The 21,835-nt window shown below is 38.5% G+C and overlaps 1 protein-coding gene across 2 annotated transcripts in view; it reads right to left on the minus strand.

The window, feature by feature from the left end:
• Window positions 1-21,835, minus strand: part of ETV6 (ETS variant 6) — a 335,835-nt gene that overhangs the window by 83,273 nt on the left and 230,727 nt on the right. For both annotated transcript variants that reach the window (XM_027856399.1, XM_027856396.1), the window contains exon 3: window positions 12,244-12,408. In XM_027856399.1, the coding sequence (XP_027712200.1) occupies window positions 12,244-12,408 (165 nt within the window). The remainder of the gene's footprint in view (window positions 1-12,243; window positions 12,409-21,835) is intronic.

Raw genomic sequence — 21,835 nt, forward strand, 5'->3', positions numbered from 1 at the left:
AAATAATTATTTGTAATACTAACAGTGGCTTAGATAGGTCTAAGCACCAGCTTATTTCATACATAAAAGTTCACTATCAATTGGTTAAGGTGACAATAGCTTTTGAACTCTACTAATTAGCTGCATGACTCTGGGCAAATCATAGAGTTGCCTCAATTTCCTGAGACACTTACCTGCAAGAGTGGTTGTGACGGATCAAATGAGACATTTGTAAAGCACTTAGCACAGTGCCTGGCACATAGCAGACCCTTAATAAATGGCTGTTCTCTTTCCTTTCCCCTGCCCCAAGGGAGACCCTTTTAGATCCCTCTAGTGGTTAGTGTACTCTCCTTATTTGAATTATCAAGTATATAATTATCTTTTTACATGTTCTATCCACCCCAATAGAACAAGAGAGATAGAGAATGTAAGTTACTTGAGGGCAGGGGCTATTTTTCCTTTTTAACTCTGTATCACTAACACCTAGCCCAGTGCTGAGTAAGTGCTGAATTATAATTTCCTTTTCACCTTGTATCAGAGGAACAACTTTTATATTTAACCATCTGAAGACCTGAGAACCAGTTTCAGGTTCCAAACTTCTGTTTTTAAGCTTTAGGTTTTACTTTCTTTTCTTCCACTTACAGGGTTTAAAATGAGAAAACACATGTACAGTGCTTTGCAAATCTTAAAGAGCTATATAAGGGCTAGCTCTATAATAATAATAATAATAATAGCAGCAGCAGTAGTAGTAATAGTAGTAGCATGCTTATAGGCCCACACCCAGTTGTTAGCTTTCCAAATAAATACCTGCTTCAAAATAAGCCTCATAGGGCAACCTTAGCCCTGGGGAATGTTCAGAAGTAACTAGAAGAGATCTATTTCAACAACTCGACTGCTTGCTTCAAGTCCTGCTTGGATTAGAATGTTTAAAATATAGGAGCAATTAATTCTGTTAATTGATTAAATTACCAACCTTTTTATTTAAAAGAGAGCACCTTCTGTGTACATAAAAATACATATTACTTAGAAATGAATAATTAAAATATGGTTTCATATCTGTGGCACAAATTCAACACACAGCGGGGGAGAATGGCAGAGAGACTGCAGGGGAATTTAAATATTCAAGTACACAGAACTTCAGATGAGAATTCTTCATCTTTGGAGAATTCATAGCTCTAGAACTAGAAGGTATTGTGCAGATGATGTAGTCCAGTATCCTCATTTTAAAATGAGGGAACTGAACCCCAGGGTAGTTAGCAGACTTGTCCAAGGTCACAAAGGTAAATCAATGTCAGAAGTGAGATTTAAATCCAGGTCACAGAATTTGAAAGCTGGAAGGAAGACACACTCTTTACCACCCTAAAAAATGGTCTCTGTTTAAAGACCCTGAAGGAGAAGGAACCCACCACCCGGGGGCAGTTCATTCCACAGTTCTGTTATGAAATTTTCCCTCACATTCCACCTAAATATGTCTCTTCCAAGTGTCATGCTCCTGATTCTGCCCCCTAAGCCAAAAAGAACAAGTCCAGTGACTTGCACAAATACTTGAAGGTAGGCGTTTGGCCTCCCCTGAACCTTCTTTTCTCCAGGCTAAATAAATTCAGTTCCTTCAACCCATCCTTAAATGACATGTAGTAGGAGCTGCCCCCTGGGGACCCAAGTGGAACTGGCAACACAGCTCTTCTGTCTCTGTCTCTCTCTCTCTGTTTCTCTCTCTGTCTCTCTCTCTTTCCACATAGGGTATCACACCCCTTACCTGCAGGCCCAGGGGAATGTAAATCTTGATCACTGAAACCTTGCAAGATATCTTGGAGTTTATAAGCTAGATTTCTATCACAAGGACCATGCCTCAAACCTACATCATTCTGACTCTCATTGATTGGCCAATAATAGGTCCCAGACCAAGCCCCATTTGGTCACTGTTTGGGCCCGGATTAGCTCAGAATTAATGTAGATAGCAATTGTTTCTATTTTGGCCAGAAACCCTGAGGGTCTTCCCCTCCCAGATTAATTTTTTTTTTTGGACTAGGTTAAAAAGGCCTTTCTCTGACTCATTTCTTACCTAACCTTCATCACTGAATAGGTACTGCCTCAGTCAAACTGAGACCTTAAAGACCTTAGCTTAAAAAGGCCAAGGTCTCCCACTGCCTCCTGGGCCATCTCCAGGATGGCCTGATTGATGTCTTGCCACTGGACCCAGATGGCTCCAGAGGAGACAGTGAGGCTGGTGACTTTGCACAGCCCTCCCTCACCTAAATCCAATTTACTTGCATGTCATGGAGTCACCTCCCTGATGTCATGGTCCTCTTTGAGAATGAAGGACGAACAACAACAACAAATGATGCAGACGCAAGGCTCTTCACCATCCCGCTTGTCCTCCTGTGGACATCCTTTAGGTTATTAACGTCCTTCTCAAACTGTGGTGCCCAGAACTGAGCACCATCCTCCCAATGAGGTCTGACAATTGCAGAGCACAGCAGGACCATCACCTTCCTATTCTCGGACACTTTGCCAACGGGGCTACATTAGGTTTTCTGGCTGTCACGTCACCTTGTTGACTCCCACTGAGCTTAGAGACCACTAGAACCCCCAGATTTTTTTTTTCAGAACTGCAATGTAACCATGCCTCCCCCAACCCCATCTTGTACTTACACAGCTGTGTACGACATTACTTTTATCCTAATGGAACCACATCTTGTTAGATCACTGTCGAGATATTTTGGAATTCTGACTGTTATCCAAGGTGCTAACTAACTCTCTTAGAATCATGTTATTTGCAAAATGGATGAACATGTCACCTCTTCTTTTAATAGCACAGTGCTAAATAGTTTCATGGGGCAGCTAGGTGGCACAGCGGAAAGAGTGCTGGCCCTGGAATCAGGAGGACCCGAGTTCAAATCCTGCTTCAGACACTAACTGTGTGACCCTAGGCAGGTCACTTAATCTTATTTGCCTTGATTTCCTTACCTGTAAAATGAGTTGGAGACGGAAAATGGCAAACCACTTCAGTATCTATGCTAAGAAAACCCCAAATGGGGCCACAAAGAGTTTGACATGACTAATGGACAATAACAACAACTCTAGAGCATTTTCCACTGGACCAGCTCTTTGCAGTGAATAAATAAAAGAAGGGAAATAAACAGATGCACATAAATCTTATAAAACTGACTCATCCTGGTTGCAAAAGTAAAAAGACATGATAAACAAAGTGACAAAAACAAAACAAAACACCATCAAGCCTTGAATAAAACTTTTTTCTGGGGGGTGGTTTAGAGTGGACAACTACAAAGAAATTAGCTACTTGTCACCATTTTATACTTGGAGAAATTCAAATTCAAAGTTATTAAATGAATTCCTTAAGAATTCATACTAATTTTTCATCTCATTTCTCCTGACATTTGACGTATATTTTCTTTTCTACTTCATACCAGTTATGGGTATGGGTTCTTGTTTAAAGATATAAGGGAGGAGAGTAAGGGCACTCTGGGCATCCTTCACCCAAGGGCACCAAGAAAATGAGTTCATTATAAATTCATGTGTTCTTTATTCATTCAGATGATAGATCTCTAAGTCCATTCTATAGAAACTATACAGCAGGTAACTGCATGCATTAATACAAATACAACTTGGTAGGTTCTTTTTCACTTATGAGTCTCCTAGTCAAACTACTCAAGATTTGTCAGAAGCAGTAGGCTATCTCTTAACTAAAATTATTATAGAAATCTTTAGACACATGATGATTGTCTAGTATCTTAAATATTAGGAAGAATGACTTTTTCTTCTGGATGATTCTAATTTAATTTTAGATTTCTAAGTATAATGAATATATCATACGTCAGCAGCTAAATGCCACGATGAATGACCTAGAGTCAGGAATACTGGAGTTCAAATTTGACCTCAGACATTTACTAGCTGTGTGATCACCTACCACTCATTCACTGTCTGCCTCAGTTTCCTCATCTGTAAAATGGGAATAATAATAACACCTATCTCACAGGACTGTTGTGAAGATCAAATAAGATAATATTTGGCAAGTGATACAATAAAGACTTTCATTATTATTATTATTATTGTTACTACTACTATAGTAATTATAAAGAAAATTTTCCATTGGTCTTCAAACAATGAGATCTTCCACCAGTTGATTATCTAGCCATCTGATATTTATTCCTAGACATTCTAGTTTATTCACTACTACAATCTGAAGTAGTTGAAAACAGATATTCTTAACCATATGAGAAAATAATGTGGAACATTGTGAGAAAAGTCACTCACTGTTCATAACCTTTGACAAAGAGATAGCATTGCTGGACATATACCCCAAGGAAGATGAAAGAAGAAAGCCTTCCTTTATGTCAAAATATTCATAGCACCACTTTTTGTGGTAGCAACCGCCTCCCCTATAGGAGAAACAAAGTAGGTACCCCTCAGTTGGGGAATAGCTGAATAAATTATGCATATGAATGCCGTGGAATGTTATTGTGCCATAAGAAATAATGGTATGAGCAATTTAGAGAAACATGGGGAAATGTCTATGAAAGAATGAAGTAAGCAGAATAAGAAGAATTATATAATATTTCAACAATTAAAGAAAACTAAGATGAAGCTTAATTAACTTTAATAGTTGATCTTGGACTCAGGGAGAAAAAAGAACTGTAAGATTCTCCTTTCAGTAGAGAGGTAGGAGACTAAGGATGTGAAATATTGTGGATGATATCAGAAATGGTCATATTATCAACTGATTTTATTAAAAGGGAGAGCCAGTTGTAAGAGGCAGAAGAGTGGGAACAAAAATAACTGAAATAAAACCAAAAACCATCAATTAAACTAATTTTTAAAAAATGAAAACTGATGACACCGATAGTAAGATAGCTGAATTAATGGTTATGTCTCAGCCCAGCTAGCCTTCAAGTCAAAACATGAAGAAATTTACCAAATAAAGTAAAAGAACAACAAAATGAAGGGAAAAGAAATCTTTATAGAAAAACCAACAGAGATGAAAGAAACTTGTAAACAAAACAGAACTCCTAATTCAATGAAGTAATCACTGGGTAAAAGAAAGTAAGGAGAAATCTCCAGAAGGGAATATTACTATAACCACACCTAGTCCCTAAGAATGAGGATGGAATTACTAAAAGAAGAGGAGTTGAGAAGTTCATTAAAAGAAATAACTGAGTTCAAATCTGGCCTCAGACACTTGACACTTACTAGCTATGTGATCCTGGGCAAGTCATTTAACCCTAATTGCCTCACCAAAAAAAAAAAAAATGACAGAAGATATAAGGAAAGAAAGTAGTACTCTTAAAGAAGAATTTGAAAAGATAAAGAGGAGATTGCACAGTTTAGAAAAGAAGATGGAAAATATAAAGCAGGGAAACTCATAAACTCATATAAAGCAGGTAACAGCAGAAGCAAACACAAAAATGCAGAGATGTAACAAGAAATAGTAGAGCAAGTTAAAAGCTAGAACAATTCAAAGAACTGAGATCGCCACAAACCAGACCACTGCACCTAGAAGCTAAAGCTCAGAGAGACAGTCTGAGAATCATTGGTCTCCTAGAAAAACATGATGCAACAAAAAATATGGACACTACGTTTCATGAAATCATAAAAGAAAATTGCCTGGGAGTATTGGAATTAGTGGGCAAAGTACAGATCAATAAAATTGATTAGAAGCTGCCAGAGAGGAACCTCAGGTTTAACCTAAAAACATAGTCGCTTAGCTTCAGAGTTTCTGGGTCAAAGAAAGTCTAACAAGTTGTTAGGAGGAGACAGTTCACTTATCAAAGAATGCTAATTTGAACTTCACATTACTCACTGATGAAGAGAAATGAAAGAAAGCATGAAATATAATATACCAAAAAGCAAAGGAAAATAGTTTACATCAAAGGATAATTTAATATACAAAGCTGAGCATACTTGTACATGGAAAAAAAAAGTACTTTCAACAGAATTAATGATTTCTAGTTATTCTTTTTGAGAGAAATGAAGACAAGTAGAGTCTTTGAAATGCTAACTCAGTGGATAACACCCCCCCCCCCCGTTACTTAATAAAGGAAAAGGAGACCAAATAGTACAATGACTCATTGCTCATATGCTGCAAGTAAGAGACAAGGCTATTATCCCTAAGAATTCTCTTCTAAATTCTCAAGATCATGGAGGGAATGAAAAGAGTACACTTTTGAGTTAATCTCAGTAAGGGTGATTAAGTGACTTTAGTACTTTTTAAAGCAGGATACAACAGGTAAAGGTTATACCAACAAAGAGTGAGCAGGGGGATGAGAGGGAGGCATCGGGATCTTCGTAAGCTTTAAGAAACACATTCATTTGGGCTAAGCAAGGACAATGTACAATAAAAAGATATCATCACCAAAAGTAGATCTGGGGCTGAGGCTAGGAAAGGGGAGTTAGAGATTTAGTATTAGATAGGACCTCAGAGGGCTATGGTCGAGCAAAGAGATTGGGATTGGATTACTTCAAATAAAGCAAGCTACAGATACAAAGGACTGATTTTTTTTTTTTAAGACAAAAATCCACTGATTTGGGTCCAGGCTGGTAAGGGAATGGAATGAGGAAGAGAGGGATAAGATTATTTGCAGCAGTACAGACTTCAGGTATATATTGTTAATTTTTGAAAAGCGATGTAACAGGATTGGAAGGAGGAAAAACAAATTTCACAGTAAAAATCTTGACTGTTAATAGACTCTGATATCTCATATTTAAAGGGAACTGACATAAATCTACCATATTAAGAGCTATTACGCAGTAGACAAATGGTCAAAGGACAAGCAGTTTTAAAAAGAAATGCAGTCTGTTAACAACTATCTGAAAAATTGTTCAAAATAACTAATTTGGAGAAATGCAAATAAAATATGAATTTGTAAAAATGGCTAAAGATGGAAAATCCAATGATGGAGAAGCTTTGCAAAGATAAGCATGCTATTTCACGACTGTTAGAGCTGAAAACTGGTCCAAACATTATGAAAAACAATTTTAATTATGTAAAAAAAGTTAGGTTGTTTATGGCTTTTGATCCTGAGAATCCACTATTAGATTCAATACCTTGAAAGAGGTTAATGACAGTAAGAAAAGACCTATATGTACAAAAATATTCATAGCAACATTATAAATAACAAAAAGCTAGGACTTTCCACCAACTGGAGAAATTGTCGAATATCCCAAATGCATTCCCTCCTCATCTCTATCTTTTAACCCCCCTCCCCCCAGCTTTCTTTAAACTTCAGTTCAAGCACGACTTCTAAGTAAGGAGTAAGGCTCTTCTTGGACTCCCCAGATACAACAATAATGTCCTTAGTGAAGGCACTAACACTCCCCTCAGTTGTGAGTGCCTTCTTCTCCCTAAAATGATCTTGTATTCACTCTATCTCATATGTGTGTAAATATATGTGTACACACACACACACACAAACTACTATGTGTAAATGTTTCATCCAATGGAATATAAGCTCCTTGAGGGCAGGTACTAATGCATTGTGTCTTTGAATCCCTAATATCTTAGTGCAATGTAACATATAATAGGCATATGTTAAGTGATTGATAATAAACTGTGATACATGAAGGTAACAATATTATTGAGCCATGAGTAATGACAAATATGAAGAATTCAGAGAAACATGGGAGAACTTATATGCAGCAAAGAAAGAGTGAAAAAAGCAGAACCAAACTAACATACACAATGGCTGTAAGAATGTATGTAAGGACAACATTAAAATGTGACGACTCAAGACAACTAGAAAGTCTGAGTGGTACCATACTGTTCAAGTTAAAGGACAGACCTTTCCTCGCTGTTAATAACTGGTGAACTACAGAAGTGGGCAGTGACGTGCTTTAATCAGTTACACCCTACCTGCTGTGCACTATCCTAGTCAGATCAAATTTGTCAGGTGTGCTGGACTAAGAACTTGTAGGCTCCTTCCAGCTCTAGAGATTCTATGATTCCATAAGGCAGTTTACCTTAAACTCTTTGGGGAATATACTTTGTATGTGTGTGGGAGGGAGGAGTTGACTAGAGAAAGTGCTTGAGCATTAGATGGGAAGTATGTATTGTATCAAAGCAAAACATTTCAATTTAAAAAAAAAAAAAAGAAAATGGATGGCATTTATCCTTCAGGGGGAAGAAACCATAACACTTCAATGGATTCTTCTTTGGAATGTGGGTGCTGGAATCCCTGTAATGATGCAGTAATTTATCAATTTGGTCAATGAATGTGCAGTTTCAGTCTCTAAGTTACTTGTGTTTGTGGCATGTTAACATTATAAAATTATAACTTGTTGAGCCCAGATATCTTCTTTCTTCTATACCATATAGGGCTACCTTAGGGAACTTAAGGTATGCAGTAAATAGAGTGCTGGGCCTGGAATCAGGAAGATGTGAGTTCAAATCTGGCTTCAGATGCTTACTAGCTGTATAACCCTAAGCAAATCACTTAACCTCTGTCTGCCTCAGTTTTCTTACCGATAAAATGGGGATAATAATAGCCCCTATCTCCCAGGGTTGTTGTGAGCATGGGATAATATTTGTAAAGTGCTTTGAAAACTTTAAAGTGTCACATAAATGATAGAATATTAAATTATGGAATTTCAAAACACAGAAATTATTATTATTTCTGCATAGATAAAAAAGCCAGTTTTACTGACTGGCCTGATGTGATGTGACACTCAACAAATGCTTATTGAATGACTATTGAATCAATTTTCATCACCATTACCTCATTCCTACATTACAGCAATATCTTCCTGACCAGTCTCTCCCCTTTTAATCCATGCTGATGCCAGATTACTTCATCCATACATCAATAAATCCAAGCTCTCATTGATGTAGATACTTGCTCCAATGGTTCAGATTGTTACCTATCCATGCCTCTTTCCCTGTGTGATTCCTGGCCATTGAATTAGTATTATTTTCAGGGTCCACGGAAATGGCTGAAAAGGGGAATTACAAGATTCTCCTCTGCATTTTATTTCTTACATTTAATATTAATTACTCTCTAAATGAATGATTTGGGGGGGGGGGTGTTAAATTAGCCCCTGCACTAAGAAGGAAACAGTCTATGCATCCTAATAATGTTTTTTGAAGCATATTCAACATGACCAGTAGAGGTCTCAGGAAGGCTGGAGATGGAGGTGCTGTGGTTCTTCATCTTGAGTTGGGTCTCCAATAGCTTTCCCAGCAGCAAAGAGGCTGGCAGCCTCAGTCCAGGTTGGGGGAATGAAGAGGATGCTGGCTGTTACCAGATGGTTCATGGGGATTGCAATACCAAGGGTGACTCATTAGCTTTCCCTTTTTACACAGAAAAAGTTTCATCTCTGATGCATGTCAGTGATACTTCAGGTTTCCAGTTCTAAAGGATTCCAGGCAGTGATTGGCCAGATAGGATGGAAACTATAGGATCAGAATTCTCATCTTTCTTATCTCTACTCAGGATGGGGAAATGTTACCTAATAGGACTATTCACTACTTTCTGTAACTCTATTTGAGTTGAGATGAGCATTATCTTTGAAACTGTCATTTTTGGAAATTCAATAGTTAAGGGTATAAAGCAAAATAGTCGGAAGCAAAAAGTCACACAGGAAAGCAGGAAAATAAACCATCATTATCCTAACAGATTTTTCTTCATCTTTAACTAACCAGACCACAGCCAAGGGAAATGGCTTTGAGGAATGTTCTTAGGTAAAAAGACAATAGAGCCTTTGCATAAGGAGCTTATGGCTTTTCCAAGAAGCATTTTCTAGGTAGCAGTGCCAATTTAATCCCAAAGGAAGAACAGCATTTGCAGTTATGAAAATATTCTTCTAAGAAGATATTCTTCCACACATTATAAAAAAGGGGTATCACAAGTACAAACCAGGCATTATGGAACACATTGCATGGTCACATTTTAGCTGGCCCTGATATACTCATGTCTTCCCATGCTTACCCAAAAAAATCACTCCCTTGTTTCAGAATCTGCAATAGCTGTCTACTGTCTTATGCACAGATTTCTCCTTTTGGTTTTCAATGTACTTCCTACATCAACTAGGCCCATCTCCTCAAATTCCTTCCCATACTTGGTGCCGGTGCCTCCTTTGCCTTTGCTCATATTATTTCCTTCATCTGAGGTACCCTTCCTTCTCCCTGACATCTAACCAAATCTTTGCCATCTTCTGAGAGTTGGAACAGGTCCTATCTCCTCCACGAAGCCTTCTCGGACTGGTTCTGCCCATAATGAAACATAAGCAAACAATGTCAGACAATTTAACACCTGTTCTCAAACTCTTTCAGGTGTGTTAGTTTTGTCTGTCCAACTAGGCTATTTATGTCCCTTGTCAATAGCACCTGCTAATCTTGGACTGCTATCTCCCAGGATATGTAGGAAAGTGCTAGGCATACGACACATGCTCCAGAAACATGTTACTATTCAGTGGGGACATTCGGGTTTGGGGGAACAGCGTCAAGTTGGCTTCATTTTTTTGCTCATCTTTGCTTCCAGGTTGGATGCATTAACAGAAGGAAGTGGCACGGATAAGGGCAGAGGGAGAAGAATGTATAGATTAGTCTCAGGAGGAAGTAAGAGAAGGAAGGGGGATTTCCAGGCAAAATCAGATTCCCACTCTGCTTCATCTTTAGTACCTCCAATCATAGAGGGAGGAAAGCATCACTAGGTCTTAAGTCAAATTCAGCAGAAATCCTTTTCAAACATGTTTCATTTTATATCAGTTACTTTACTTAAATTTTACTAGAACACTGAAAATACGCTTTTGATTGACTCCCTTTCCAAACAGCTCTGTAGCTATTACTCCAAGTATTTCTTAAGTACTAGGTAGAATTATTTTCATTTCTATTCTAGGAAAGTATCTTACAAAGAATTATCTCTGTGACATTAGGCAAGTCACCTAAATTCTCTGGCTCTACGTTTCCTCATTTATAAAATAAGAGACGGCCTCCAAAACCAGACTGAGCTTAATATCCACACATGTTGTCTCCTCTGACAGAATATGCACATTCTATACATATTACATGTATGCTTACATTCTATAAGTAACAGATTACATCCAGACATACCTTGTTTCCCCTAATAGAATGTAAGCCTCCTAAGGGCAGGGACTGTTTCATGTTCTTTGTATCTCCAGTGCTGCCTGACACATTGTAGGGGATTAGTAAATGCTCACTGATTGATTGCTAAGGGAACTGCTTAGATGTGGGATTCTTTTTAGCTTCATTTATATAAAATAATTCTTACACTTCTGAGATTCAGGAAGGCTTGAATATTTTGAGTCACAGTGTTTAGCACTGCAAGTTTGCATGCTGTGTTGTGAACATTCCAGGTAAGATGCCAACATCTGTACATCTTGGGAAAACTCCCTTTTACCATGCTTGGATACCCAACTCTCTGGGCCAACTAGGAAAAGCAGGGGACATCATGCTTCCCACTCTTATCTTGTCTCTTGGGGTAAGAGGTTTAGTTGAGATGATGTTTAGTTTGTTAACATTTCTGAAAAGCAGCCAGTAGTAAATTATATTTTAACATAACTTCAGTCCACTTTGATTTTTGTCTAAGGGCATAAATACTTATGCAAGATAAGAATATTATGTCTGGATTCCAGATAAGTTTTGTCTTGGATAATCTAGAAAAATTAGCTAAGAAAATAACATGATTTCACTACACAACATAAGCTAGCATTGCCCTCGAATGCTTATCTTAACGATCCAGGCCCTCAGTACGTGAAACCTTCTTAGGATATCATCTTTTTGGTTATTCAAGAGCTGACCATGTTGGACAGCAGGTCAGATTTACATATGATTAAGGTTCCAGGGACTGGAATTTTAGAAAATACGCTGAGTTGTAAGAAAAGAAAGTAAGAAGAATATTTAAAAGTTCAGTCTTGTTGGCTAGACCCTTTGCATGGCCATTTGCACCCAATGCATAGCCACTGAAGCGTTTCCTGTAACCTAAGTCCTCTGTGGTTGACTTTTATCTAATTTTCTCTATTCTGACTTTTCCTTCTGGCTAGGAATGTATAAAATTCTTTAGATTCTTAGATTTCAACCTTATATCTTTCCTAGATGATAAGCTCTCTACCCTTTTCTCTGCTCCTGCTTTAGGGAACCAGGTTCTTCCTTTTGCAAAATACCATTGTTTTTCATGTTTAATGATGACATTACTTACTATGGGACACTGTTATGGATGAGTGTGGCAGCAAAGACCAATCCAAGATTCATCATCCTCTTTGTACTGTGACCCTGTCAAGTCATGAACCTCTCACCTGAATGAGGAGACCTATACCGAAAATCCTCTTTGGTCAGCAGCAGGAGGGCTTTTCCATTCATTTCAAATGTGTTGCTGTCGATTGGTCTTAAAGAAAATTCATTTTCAGCCCACTTGAGCCATTGGGCTACGTCATCCCTGCTCCAGTAAACTGGCTGCAAGCCTATTGGAGAGAAAGAGGCATATATGAGATCCTTTCATTTAATTACTTGAAATCATAATAACTGATGTTTATACCATGTTTAACATTTTTTTGGGGGGGAGTAGGCAATGGGGTTAAGTGACTTGCCCAGGGTCACACAGCTAGTAAGTGTTATGTGTCTGAGGCCGAATTTGAACTCAGGTCCTCCTGAATCCAGGGCCGGTGCTCTATCCTCTGCGCCACCTAGCTACCCCCCACCCCACGCTTAATATTTTGAAAGGATCTTACGCATACTGCCTCGTTTGTTCGGCTTATCAAGACAAAGTTGTGATGAAGGGACAATAGGCATCGTTTTCCCCATTTTAAAGATGAGGAAATTGAATCTCAAAAAGAGTAAGTGACTTGTCTCCTTCCTTCCCTCCCAAAAAAAGACTTTGTATTCATTTTATATAGTGTCTGTCTACACCTTTATGTTCACATGTTGTCTCCTCTGATAGAATGTAAGTTGCTCAAGCACAGAAACTGTTTGATTTTTTTTCTATTTTTATCTCTACTGCCTAAATTAATATATGTTTGTTGATTTATTACCTAGTATACGTCCAGAGGTGGAATTTGAATCCAGGTTTCACTTTACTCCAAGTATTAAACTATACCTTACAGACAGATTTTCAAAAAGGAGAAACATTTCTAGGTAGATATTTTTTGTCTTGGAGAGCTACTGGAAAGGAAAAATCTAACTCTATCCCTCCCCTCTCTCCCTCTCTCTGTCAGTCTCTAACTCTGGCTGGAAAAAGTCTAGTTTCTTTAATAGTTATGCCATGTTTATGTCAAGGAGTCAGACAATGGGAAACATTTTCCTTTCTACCTCTAGGGTACAAATGCCAAGTCTGGGAGCACAGGAACTAGTGAAACGAAGAATCATTTGTCTTCATACACTTCCCTGTCCAGGAAACTGGTTTAGTTTTAGTTCTATTCCTGTGGTTCAGATTTGTTCTCAGGTAGCTTTGTTGTGGTCTGAGGAACATAGATTGAAAGTGGCACTAAGCTGAAGAATGTCTCAGAGATGATCAGGTGATATCCTAGGATTCTTTAGAGGAGAGATTCTCAACCTGGGATCTGTGAACTTGAGGTTTTGGGGTTTTTTTAAAATTTTTTTTTCATAACTTTATTTCAATATAACTACTTTTCTTCGTAATCCTAACTATTTTATTTTATGCATTTAAAAACATGATTCTGAGAAGGGGTGTTTAGGCTTCACCAAATGACCAAAGGAGCTCATGGCACTCAAGAAAGCTTAAGAACCCTGTTTTAGAGGGGCAGCTAGGTGGTGCAGTGGATAGAGCACTGGCCTTGGAATCAGGAGGACCTGAGTTCAAATCCAGCCTCAGACACATAACACTTACTAGCTGTGTGACCCTGGGCAAGTCGCTTAACCCCAATTGCCTCACCAAAGGAAAAAAACAAAAAAACAAACTTATTCATTAAAAAAAAAGTATACCAAGAACCCTGTTTTACCGAGTGTGAAAGATCTATAGTTAGACCAGACCTCCTCACACTACAGCAGACCAAAGTGGGCTCTTGACCCAAATCAACCAAGCCTCTCTGATAATGAAAGGCAGAGTTAGGGTCAGCTGCCTAATTCTAGCAGATGTTGGAATTTTTTGGTGGAAATAACTTGTTCATTCCTGATACAAAAATGGATTTGGGGTAAGACTTGAGGGTGAGAGAAAAAGACCTGAGTGTGAGGGCAAAAGCAGGTCTTTTGCAAATGGGGATATTGCTTCTGCACTACTCTGTTCCAAAATTCTACAGCTTTGAGGAGGACTGGCTGGCTTCTTCCCACCCTGTGAAAGTGTCTTCAAACCTTCCTTAATTTCCTTGGCACAGTAGGGGTAAAGATTGGTTTTACAGACATATAGATAGATATAGATATATCTATATAGGGAGAGATAGATATACTTATCTCTATCTATCTGTTTATCTATATCACAACAGTTATTTTGATAAAGAATAATGACAAGAAGAGAGCAGCTGTGATTTAAGTAGATACACAAATGCACGTGTGCACACACACACACACACACGCATGCACAGATATGTTCTCCTCTCCCTTCCCTACTCTTAGGTTGTACCATTCACAATAATTTTCAATAAAGTAGTTTCTCTCATTTGGGAAAGTGGTAGGTGCTATCAAGACTGATTGAATACACCATTACAGTTAGCTGAGCTCTTTAGAATCTGATGCTAAAGAAATCAAGGTCATGCAAATGACCCCATAAGGATGCATTACCTTTACACAGAGAAATGTAGTCTATATAGTCATGAACCAAACTTTCACCTCTGGCTAGTTATTCCAAAAAGCCCTATCACTAGTCATAAGGAACTGTGGCTGGCTCAGAAAAACAATTCAAGATTGCTGTAAAGCTAAGAAGGGATCGATAGCACTGTCCTTGTTAATGGAGGCCAGCACGGGACTTGAGTTATCACTGATTTTTTTTTTTTAAATTCTTCTCCTTTCCCTAGAAGAATATAATTACATTTATGTCTCTTGTAGAAATATGAAGTTCAAATTAAGGTAGAGATAGAGAAGCTCCTGGTAGCAAGTGACCAATAAAGTGGAAAGTACAAGATTAGAAACTGGAAAGAAGATGGTCCAAACTCACTGGAAAGTGACAGTGAGGAAGCAGATACAGAAGTGAATCCAGATCAAGAGAGGAAATGAGAGTAAAATTATGAAGTGCTGGGGAGAGCGTGCTGAAATGTAGGAAGGAGCGTGTGCTGGGAGTGGGGAGGCAAGTGGTGATTTGAGGTTCTGCACATTCTGTGGAAGAAAATACTCATGAGTAATCTTCTCCTTAAATATGGGAGTCACATACTGCAAACAAGCCTGGCAGTTAATAACAACAAAGTCCACTTCCCATTAGTTTCTCCCACAGCCAAGCCACTGCAGTGACCCACACAACCAAATGGAAATCCCCTTCAGGGAGTGGGTAGAATGTTTCCATACTATTAGCAAAGGTGGATTGGACTTCCATTAACAGTGCAATTTCCAGATTTATGTTTGAGATAGATGTGTGTGTATGTGTGTTATGTGTATACTATGTTGCTGTTCAGCCATTTTTCAGTTGTGTCTGACTCTTGGTGACCCCATTTGGGGTTTTCTTTGCAAAAATACTGGAGCAGTTTGCCATTTCCTTCTGCAGCTCATTTTACAGATGAGGAAACTGAGGCAAACAAGGTTAAGTGGCTTGCCCAGAGTCATATAGCTAGTAAAAGTCTGAGGCCAGGGTTGAACTCACAAAGATGAGTCTTCCTGACTCCAGGCCCAGTATGCCAGCTAGCTGTACACACACACAAACAAATATACATACACACAGTGTGTGCGTGTGTATATACACAAATATATTTATATATGTGTGTATTCATACATATGTATATAAACACACACATATAATTTTTACATATGAGTCTTCACTTGCCCCTCTTCCTGACTTTCTGGACTTCAAAATCATGCCTGTCACATGCTGGTATTTTCCTCAGTGCCAAGGACCTTCACTCCTTAGAGCATCTTACCACCCCTGTGGCCCGATCACCATGGAATATCCATCTGCAAAGCCCACCCTCCTTCCCCCATGGCCGAGTTCCTCCTGGAGCCTCCATTTTGTGAAGGGGCCAGTTCCCTTTTGTATATAGCCTTGCTCCATAAGAGTAGGGCCTGTCTTTCTTTTTACTCGTATTTGTATGCCCAGTGCTTAGGACAGTATCTGGCATTCTGAGTGCTTAATAAATACCTGTTTCCTTCCTTCCAATCCTTCTTACTATTAGCAACAGGGGACCGGGCCTACATTACCAGTTGGTGCAGAGACTTTTATGATCTCTCAGTTCATTTTGAGGAAAAAGCATCAACAGTTATATGTTGTACAAGTTCACACCATAGATCTTTGGCAGGCTAGGATAATTCAAAATTGCTACAAGTCTATTTTTTAGGGGACAGAGAGAATGATAAGAGAGAACCTCATTTAGCTGGACAGAATTTGAGAGACTATCCGGATGGACTTTTATAGTAAAACTGAGTCCCACAGCTATTTCTTAGTCAGTGAAATAAAAGATCGGGAAAGGCTTCTGCCCTTCTAATTAAGGAAAGAACATCTGTTCCCCATATAATAACAGCTAGTATGTATGTGGTGCTTTAAGGTTTGCAAATGCATGTTATCCCACTTGATAGGACTCCTTGGTCCTTTGAATACAAGCTTTAAATCTGGACACGCTTCAGCCAAAGTGGACAGCTGCCATTCTACAACCACCCCTTAAGCAGATTCCTATACTCTGAATGCCGTTCAATGGAATAGCGGCTTTACTGGAAGTCTCACACATCCTTCAAGGTCCAACTCAAATGCCTTTTTGTCTTCTGAATGCTTACAGCATTTTGTACCTCTCTATTAATTTTCACACGCTACTTGGGATTTTGTCACTTCACCTCTGTACTTTGGTTTCACCCTCATCTTCTCAATGGCCACTCTTGATCCTCTGTGACAAGGTTTGTCCATATGAGTGCGTACTTGATATATACTCACTGAACTGAAATGAAATCTTCAAAAAAGAATGAGAACTTGGAAAGCTTTCAAGGAAGTGAGCGGCAAACCAGGAAAAAATTTAGAATTTGTATGAATTGAGCAGTCTCTCTCTAGAGAAATGTCTACGTGAATGGAAGCTAAGGAGGGATCTGTCCTATAAATGCTGCCCAGAAATAAGGTTCTTTCAAAAATATTGATTCCCACTCCTCATTACTGTTGCCATTCTCATCCTCTATCTATCCAAATGCAAATCCCTGTTCTCCAAGCTCTACAGAAACTTGACAGCACACATAAAATTCTACTAATGTTGGTAGAACTTTTGTGTCCAACAACCTATATTTATACAAGTTTACAAACCCATCATTTCCAATTTGGAACCCAGCTAAGTCGATAAATATAGATGGTGACTCTCTCATTCCCCATATTTCACATTTGCCAAGTCCTATCAATTCTACCTTCATAACATTTCTTGGATTTGTCCCCTCTCCCCTCTGATACTGGGTATCACCCTGGGGTAGGCACTCCTCCTCAAACTTAGACTACCACAACTGTCTTCTGTTTAGCCTCCTCAAGTCTTTGCCCACTGCATGTCCATCCTCTGTCAAACTGATCTTATGTCTGACCATTTACTTCCCTCCACTCCTGTTCACTAAATTCCAGCGGCTTTCAATCATCTCCATGATCAAACAGAAGTAAGTCTTTTCGCTGGCTGTCACCTATGTTGAGAATGCTCTTCTCCTGACTTCTCTGGTTTCTCATCTAACACAGGCAATGTCATCCTCTAGATTTTGCCATCCCCCACAAGCTTTACCTTTTCGTGATACAGAACTTTGAAATTCCTTTATTGGATTATATTCTCCTATCTCTCCCCAAACCAATGAAAGATTGGGTGATTATCTTTAGTCCCTCCTTATCTACTTTATCTCTTCTCCCTATCTACTACCTCCTTATCCCTAGCTCCTAAAAGGACTTTTCAGCCTCACCATCACCTACAATCTTCCCACCTCTCAACACTTTGCCATCACCATCACCATCACCCCAGTTCTTGACATACTTTCCTCCTTTTCTAAACTCACCCTTTAGTGAGCCAGTTCATCTCTATGATTTTCTACTCTCAAGTCCCTTATTCTCTTCTATTGCCACTCATACCTTGCTAAACACTGACCCTGGCTTATGCCCACCATATATATCCTGTCTGACTCTACTGAAAGGATCTAGAAAAAGTTATGTAACCATGCTGACTAGGTCTATGATTAATTTATGTTAAAGTTAGATAAGGCAATCCTTTTTACTATTTACTAACTGTCTACCACACTGTCCCCAGTGACTATCGCAAACCTTCCCAAAGCATTCTTTTCCTCCCTCTTAGATTAAAAAACAAAACAAAACTGATGTACTTCACCATGACAGCACTCTTCTCTCCTCTTCCTCATCTCATAGTTCTCTTCCTCATCATCTCACTACACTACATATTAAACTACACTATTTCTTCCTTTATACCAGTTCCTTCTCATTGAGGCCAATCTCACCACATGTTTCCTTGGTCCCTGTCTTCTCTGGAAGATCTTCCCCACCATCATCCTCATTATGTCTCAAATCTTTTCCTATCTACTGATTCCTGCTCTCTTGCTCACAAACAAACCGATGTCTTCCCAATATTTTTTTAAAAACCTCACTTGATTCTATGATTCCCAATCACTATTGCCTTATATTTATCCTCCCATTTGGAGCTAAACTCCTTAGAAAGCTATTTGCACTTGGTGTCTTCACTTCCTCTCCTTTCACTCTCTTCCAAGCTCAGCAATCAGGCTTCTAACCTCATCATTCCAAGGAAACAGCTCTCTTCAAATTACCAATGATCTTTTAATGAACAAATTTTGTGGCATCATCTCAATCCTCATTCTTCTTGACTTCTCTGCAGCATTTGACACTACTGACCACTCTCTCCTCCTTCATACTCTTTCCTCTCTATTTTTATAACACCAATCTTTCCTCATCCTCTTCCTACTTGTCTGACCTTTCATTACCCATGACATGTCCAGTAACTATGGATTTATCCCAAACCTCTGACCTCATCCCTCTTCTTGTTTCATTCTATACTCTCTCACTTAGTGACTGAATCAGCTCCCCTGGGTTCAATTACTATCTTAACGATGAGATCCTAATCTATAAATCCAGTCCTAGTACTTCTCCTACACTCCAGACCCTCATCATCCAAAGGCATCTCAAGCTCAACATGTACAAAACAGTACCCATTGTCTTCTCTTCCAAACTTCCCTATTACTGCTAAAGACATCAATCAATCAATGTTCAAGTATTTATTAAACTATACCAGGCACTATGCGAAGAGCTGAGGATACAAAAGAAAGGCAAAAACACATCAAGAGAAACCAAACCAAACAACAACAAAACCCACTCCCTAGCCACAAGGAGCTTACATTCCAACATGCCAACAAGACAACATGCAAACAGAAAATCTGTATGATCAGGATAAATTTGAGGTAATTTCTTGAGGGAAAAGGCACTAGTATTAAGTGGGACCAGAAAATGTTTCTTGCAAAAGGTAGGATATTATCTGAGACTTGGAGAAAGCCAGGACACAAGGACAAGGAAAGCAAGTATTCCAGGCATGGGAATAGCGAGTGAAAGAAAATGCATGAACTACCATCCTTCTAGTAACTCTCAATCAATGCATATATCCAATCAGTTGTTAAAGCTTATTCTTTCTATCCACAACTTCTCTGGCATGCGTCCTTCTCTCTCTACTCAAGCAACCATCACCTTAGTTCAAAGTATCACATTTTATCTCAACTATTGCAACATCTCATCTGTTCTCCCTACCTCCCTCCACCATCCACACAGCTGCCCAAATGTCCTCCCTAAAGCACAGGTCTGACCATGTTACCCTTATTAAGTAGGAAGAGATTTGGTAAATTCTAATGGTTCTTTTCCATTACCTCTAGGATTAAATATAAACTCATCTTCTTAGCATTTAAAACCTTTCCCCATCTGGCCCTTTTCTATGTTTCCAGTTTTCTTATACATTACTGCTTTTCACATTCTCTATAGTCCAGCTCAGTCATACTGCCCCACTTGCTTTTTTACACGCGCATGAAGTTCAATTTCCTGTCTCCATGCTTTTGTACTGGTTGTGCACCCTCCCCTTCCTCCACCACATATGGAATGCACTCCCCTCTCACTTCTATCTCTCAGAAGCCCCAAGCATCACCTTCTACATGAAACCTTTCTTGATGACCCCAGCTGTTACTGCATTCTCAAAGCTAATTTGTAATCATCTTGTATATGATGTATATATTTATATATGTACATGTTGTCTTCACTTAGAATGCAAGCTCCTCGTGGGCAAGGACTTTTTCCTCTCTTGTCTTCCTATCTCGAAAAGTCAGAACTGTCTGAATAGGCTCTTAATATATGCTTGTTGATTAACTGATTGCCCAAGGTCACAAAGATATTAGATCTATTCTACTGTATCATGCAGTTTTCTGCATATCTCATGTTTGGTAATAATTATTTTTAAGAAAGATTTGAGAGGAATTTTGTCAAAAGGAAATTATGATCAAGAAAATTATCAAGATAACACCTGCTTGCATTCCAGGGTTGGAGACAAATTCATGAATATTGTATCCTTTAATTGAACATGTGGACATTTTAAACTTTTTTCTAATAATGATTTGTTTAAATCCATTTTCAAAAGGCCAGTCACACTAATCAACAAATTATAACCTTCATTTCAAACTTCTGATGTATTTTTGAACCAATGTGATATTGTTTCTATGCTCATGAATTTCTCATTTATCTAGAATCCAAACAGTCAGAAAGATCAAGTGACCAGATTTTCTTTTCTCCTTTTAAGATAAGATAATGAGCTGTGTCTTCTAATCATCAAGGACTAACTCTGACATGTTCTGGGAAAGCATGGAATAGTGGAAACAGTATGAGACCAGGAGTCAGAAGTTTTGGTCTTGAATTTTGGCTTCACCACTTACTAGTTGTGTAATTTTAGACCAGTCATTGAACTTCACTGGGCCTCTGTTTCATCATCTGTAAAATAAGGAGGTTGTTCAAGATGACCTCCCTTTCAGCTCTTAAAAAATACTACCTCATAACTTTGCTATGGAGAATACTTTCTAAAGTACTATACAACTATGAGCTTTTTTTTAAAGTTTTTTAAGTATAAAGTATATTTAATTATATTTAATATTTTGAAAATTAAACAGATATATATGATCACTCTCTATTACTCCAAGTATTAAATTAATAATCAGTTCCCTATTTTGGATAAGTGGAAATTTGCAATCTTTTCTGCTATATAGACATCGAGGATGGTACATGAGTTTTCAGAACTGCTTCAGAGCTCATCTTATTCCTTGATAAACTCTTTACACTGAAGGATGATGACTTTGTCTTCCCTACATACATTTTCTACAATTTATACTCTCTGTTTTTATGAACAGATTCACTATTTTTGCCCATACTCAGTAAAATTGTTAGGTACCACACCAAACTTTTTCACCTAAGTTTTACAAAGGGATCAAATGAGATAAAAGATGTGTAGGGGCTTTGGACAGTATAAATGGCTATATAAATGCAAGGGACATGGTATCATCACACCTAAGAGTGTCCAGGGCCATCTCATGGGCAGTTTTGCTTAACTTAAGCTCTGCTGGATGTAGGAATTCTGAAACAGAGGGAAAAGTGGCTTTCTGTCTATCAGAGAAAACTTTTATCTGCTAAAAGCTACTATTATCACTCAGTGTTACCAGTGCCTAGCTAGGGGTGGGGAATCTGTGGCCTTTAAACTATAGAGTTTAGGACAGAATCTAGTTCTGCTGATGGAGGTCAGTTGATTAGAT

Source organism: Vombatus ursinus, unplaced genomic scaffold, assembly GCF_900497805.2.
Source record: "Vombatus ursinus unplaced genomic scaffold, bare-nosed wombat genome assembly UNPS02011431.1, whole genome shotgun sequence".
Taxonomy (NCBI): Eukaryota; Metazoa; Chordata; class Mammalia; order Diprotodontia; family Vombatidae; genus Vombatus; species Vombatus ursinus.